The sequence below is a fragment of the Pseudomyrmex gracilis genome, unplaced genomic scaffold, assembly GCF_002006095.1.
Source record: "Pseudomyrmex gracilis isolate BER0280 unplaced genomic scaffold, ASM200609v1 scaffold_96, whole genome shotgun sequence".
Taxonomy (NCBI): Eukaryota; Metazoa; Arthropoda; class Insecta; order Hymenoptera; family Formicidae; genus Pseudomyrmex; species Pseudomyrmex gracilis.
The window spans coordinates 71956-76724 of NW_018020680.1; the positions used below are offsets into that span (position 1 = coordinate 71956).

Genomic DNA, 4769 nt, shown 5'->3' on the forward strand with positions numbered 1-4769 from the left:
ATAATTTATAGCAAACTTTTTACATACTTGTCAAAACCATGTATATAAGGTTAGTTTTACTAATATTATAGCAATATTAACAATAAAAATAAGAATTCCAACTATAATTATTTTACTATGCAATTATAGTCGTAAATACCAAGCATATTTCTCTCAGTGTGTGCTCGAGACGTTACATGTGTGTATTACCAGGACGAAAAAAAGAGAATGTGTATTCTAAAGGATTAAGAATTTTCACACAAACTTACCATGAACTCCGACGCAGCCTTCTGTTATAAGTATCAATTTCTCAGGATAATCTTGCTTTACTTCATCAAGGACAATCGGACTGACTTTATAGTCAAAGTACATATGAACCGCGATTCCCGAAACGATGTTACGAGCTTCTGCTTTCTTAAACACTTTTCTCGGCCGAGACGGAAGCACTAGTCTGTTTTCGTCCATTATAAAGATCTTGATGTGATGGAAATTATTCTTCTTCAGTGTTGGCCACAAATAATCGATAATCCAATCGCGTTCTTCCTCGGCGGTCATGTGCATTCCGTTAAGAAGTGAGTCTGGTTGAATATATAAGTTGTTCATCGGTTCGTTCTGAGACGACAAACCCCAGAATCGTATACCGACACGCTGATATGCCGCAATATATCTACGAGAATAAAAAATATCTTGTTTGATTCGATTGTGTGAGTTTTTCTGTTTACTCGCGGCAAATTTTGAAAGGTATAAAAGGTTTTGTAAAATGATCATTATAAAATATGTTTTTATCTTTATACGTATATATGTGTATATTTTACATGTAAAAACTAAATCGTTGCCGTCTGGTTAATCAATGAATAAAATTATTAGAAAAATAATAAGAATAATTGCAAAGTAAGATAAAAAAAAGCAAATATTAGAATATAATAGCAGCTTGTAGAAATATGTTACAATCACATGTTACTTTACGAAATAATCTGCCCATAGTTGTCGATATTCCGAGCGCAGTGAACTGTTCCAGGTCCAAGTGTCAACTGTTTTCATCCAAGGAGTAGCGCTCCACGGTAGTGTCAGTAATTTAATCTTATGCCTTTTCATTTGTTGTGCTCTTTTTATTACCGGTATCTGGTTTAACAATTAAAATACTTAAGTAATTATATATATATATTTTTTACTTTGCAGTCACTCTAAGCTTTATTCAAAATATTTTACTTAATAGTTCCGTTTCTTCAATATATGACACACTAGTTTTACCGTACTTTTTATTTTACAAGAACAGTAACAGCAAATAACTAGAAAACAAATTTACACATATATAAATAAGGCAACCTTGTAAACGATATCTTCCATTTGTAATTCGAAATGTTCAAGCGTTGTATCGTTTGGTACCATTGCATAAGAATATGGTCTTGTTGAGAAATCCGTACCACCCATTGGTGCTCTGAGCATATTATAGTTAATACCATTCTGACCAAAGTAGCTTCTAAAAATATAAAAATACAGATATTATTGTTTAGTAAAAGCTGACTTTGTGGAAGTGTTTTTTTTATATAAACAAAGAAAACATTGACTGGCAATTAGTCTGTTTGAATATATACGTTTGAATATATAAAGTACAAGAAATGCATCTAATGCATGGATAACGCAAACGATAATTATTCTAATGAAAAACACAATTCTTGGTGCAACAAAATGTTAGTATAAAAGAAACATACTCTACGCTGTATTCAAACGATTATTTATTACATAACAACTCTACGATTTTATAGTTTTGAATTTTGATCTTTTATTATAACGTCACTAAAGAAGAACCGAATCAGAGTCGAAACGTATGGATACTACTTAGTAAATAAATTGTTTCGGAACTGATGTCCGATGTTTGACTTTTGTTGAACTTTTTGTGTTTAATTAATTATATTAAATTTAAGAGCCGGTAAAGTTTTTTGTAATTAAGTAGAATTCAGAGAAAAAGTAAGAGAGAGAAAATGAGCGACGGGAAGAGAGAAAGAGAGAGAGAGAGAGAGAGAGAGAGAGAGAGAGAGAGAGAGAGAGAGAAACAGAGGAAATAAGAAAAATTTATAAATTTATTATACCGCAACAAATTATCGGATGCATTTGTAGTTAACTTCAGGATATTTAGACATGCTGAATCGGTCACTGCTCCACCAAACCCCAAAATTTCTTGATAGTTCTCTCTCCGTCTGATGATAATTCTTCCTAATAAAAATAAAGTTTTTTCTTAAAAGTTTTAAGTCATGTTTAGACACTCACAACATTCTATATCAATTAATGTCTTAGTACTTGCAAGAAATATATTTATAAATCTTTACCGTCGACATTGTCTCTTGATATATCTTTTCTAAATATACCGTTTGACATATGAAATCGCAAGCCACTTTTGCTCGAAGTTATGAGAGCATATCTGGCAGAAGTGCGGAATGGTTTGGTCGCGTCTGGAGCTTCATCGCAGTACGTTGCATTGCAAACGCAATAATGTCCATCGTCCTGTCCTGTTTCTTGCGATGGGCGTTTAACGCACTTATTCAATGCCTCAACTACGTAATAAAAAATATAGCATTTATTTTTACTTTTTTGGTCTATTCCAATTTGTGTAATTAAAAAGTATGAGTGGTTATAAATTAGTAGGAAAAGACTTAGAGAGCCTGTGATCCAAGTTGGCAGTGGACAATCAAACAATTGTGCAATGTATTCTGGATGTTTTGATCAAATTTTAATTAATGATTATTTTATTTTCAGCAACTAACTTATAACAAGTCATCACAGAGACCGTTTACTGCGCATCTACAAGTGCAAAACGAGCTAAAAGAACCCATAACACTGACATACAAACAACAAAGTATGATGTTTACGCATCGGAGGTTCTTAACTGCAAGATTAAAAAAACCGAATTGAATTATCACTATATTCGCCAACACACAGAGAAACGGAACAAAGCACGATCATCTTACATAACACACATATTGTTTCGAGTAATTATAATAAGTATTTAACCGTTATATATTAAATTTTTGTAACAAAAATGTTTGTGCTAGTAAAAAATTTTTTTTACATTAAGTTTTGTTGGATACACTTCAAAATATAAGTTTATTTTACAAACTCATATTTTCACAATATAATGTACGAGATCACGAAAGTTTCTGTGAGATATGTGCGCGTTGAAAAATTACGTAACACGTGGCACATAGAAGAAGAAGAGATATCGTCTGGTGAGAGAAGTATTCTAGTACGTAATCACACATAATACAATTGATCTTTTTTCTCGATAGTAATATCACATGGCAACACACACGCTAGTGACATACGTAATATAAAAAGTGTATGCGCACACGTTTGCGCAGTGTAATTCGAATTGTGTAACAAATGAAGTAACTGGTTTACTCCAACAATTTTTACATATATTTTGTACATACATATGTTTCAATATTTTTTTACATAAATATTAAGTGTAACAATGCTAGATTACTTTAAAAAATTAAAAAAAAACGTAATAAATTTTGAAAGTTAATCAAGTCAAGATATTAGTTTTAAGACGTTGTTTTATCGTATGTGTGTATTAATTGGGCTGTTGTGAACCATTGTTGCAGGATGTTGTGCAGTGAAAAACAATATTGGAGATAAAGTTAAACGTTGTTTTATCTTTTAAAATTTTTTAAACAGCACGTCAAGAACTACAAACCTGAATTTTTTTGTGTTTAACCACGCAAGTCGATTGTTCGAAATTAATTTCGAACAATTGTAACTTGTCTTTTGTACATAAGTATAAAATGCAAACTATTGCAAGGTATCTAATTATTGCGAAGTCGATACTTGCTGAGAGCAAAACTATCTTGAAATGCATGGAAAATACGTACTGTGATGGAAGTAATTGACGTGTACGATACTCTACATATTTATATACATATACATACTTAAAGAAATTACAGAAAAACACAAACGGAATACACATTTAAAATAAATAAAAAATAAAAAAAAGTCAAATCAAGCCGAAAAAATTGACAAAATTTATAAAATCAATTTACTCACTAAGAAAATGAAAAGTACATAATTTGCGCGGACAATTTGAATGTTTTTACTAAAGTCTTAAGAAACAAATAAAAAATAAAACACATGGACATATAAAAATATACTCAAATATGTTTAAAAAACATATACATATATAAAATGAAATTACTTATAATAAAAAACTTAACTCGGAATAAACATTTTAAATCGTAAAAGTCGCACGTACTACAAAGGTCGAAATAAATGTCAAATAATTTTTTGTATCATATAAATAAGTCACTTATAAAGTGACTTATAAATAGATCTTTAAAAAAAGAACAAAACAAAAAGAATAAGTGTCACCTGTTATTAACAACGTAACGACGAGTACAGCAACGCACCGCATAGCGAACGCACCGAAGCTGAAGACAAAACAGGTCGTGCCTTTAAATTCTAATTTCACATACGCACACATACGCACACACACGCAATTGATTTACACAAAGAAACCAATGAGAAGATATCAAAGTACTATATGTGCTGTAATACATATTGTAAAGCGTGATATACTGTGTAATTACTCAGATAACATTTCTTGCGTGCAAAGTTTGCGCATGTTAAATATGTAAATTTTGTATGAGATTTGCCTGTGTGAATTTTGTTTGTAAATATATTTCATCGCGCACGCGCGTGCATGATGCGCACACAAGAAACTATTTCATATCTACCCAATATACCAGCAGATAACGCGCAAATAGCTAACATTGCAAGTTATTTACTCTTAATTTGAC

At 31.2% G+C, this 4769-nt stretch overlaps 1 protein-coding gene across 1 annotated transcript in view; it reads right to left on the reverse strand.

The window, feature by feature from the left end:
* LOC109855721 (glucosylceramidase-like) overlaps positions 1-4444 on the reverse strand; it is a 7550-nt gene extending 3106 nt beyond the window's left edge. The window contains exons 1-6 of the mRNA XM_020430250.1: positions 4342-4444; positions 2307-2531; positions 2070-2193; positions 1306-1459; positions 941-1101; positions 249-646 (exon numbers count right to left, since the gene is read on the reverse strand). Coding sequence (XP_020285839.1) covers positions 249-646; positions 941-1101; positions 1306-1459; positions 2070-2193; positions 2307-2531; positions 4342-4384 — 1105 coding nt within the window. The 5' untranslated portion in view covers positions 4385-4444. The remainder of the gene's footprint in view (positions 1-248; positions 647-940; positions 1102-1305; positions 1460-2069; positions 2194-2306; positions 2532-4341) is intronic.
* Between the last annotated feature and the right edge of the window lie 325 nt (positions 4445-4769).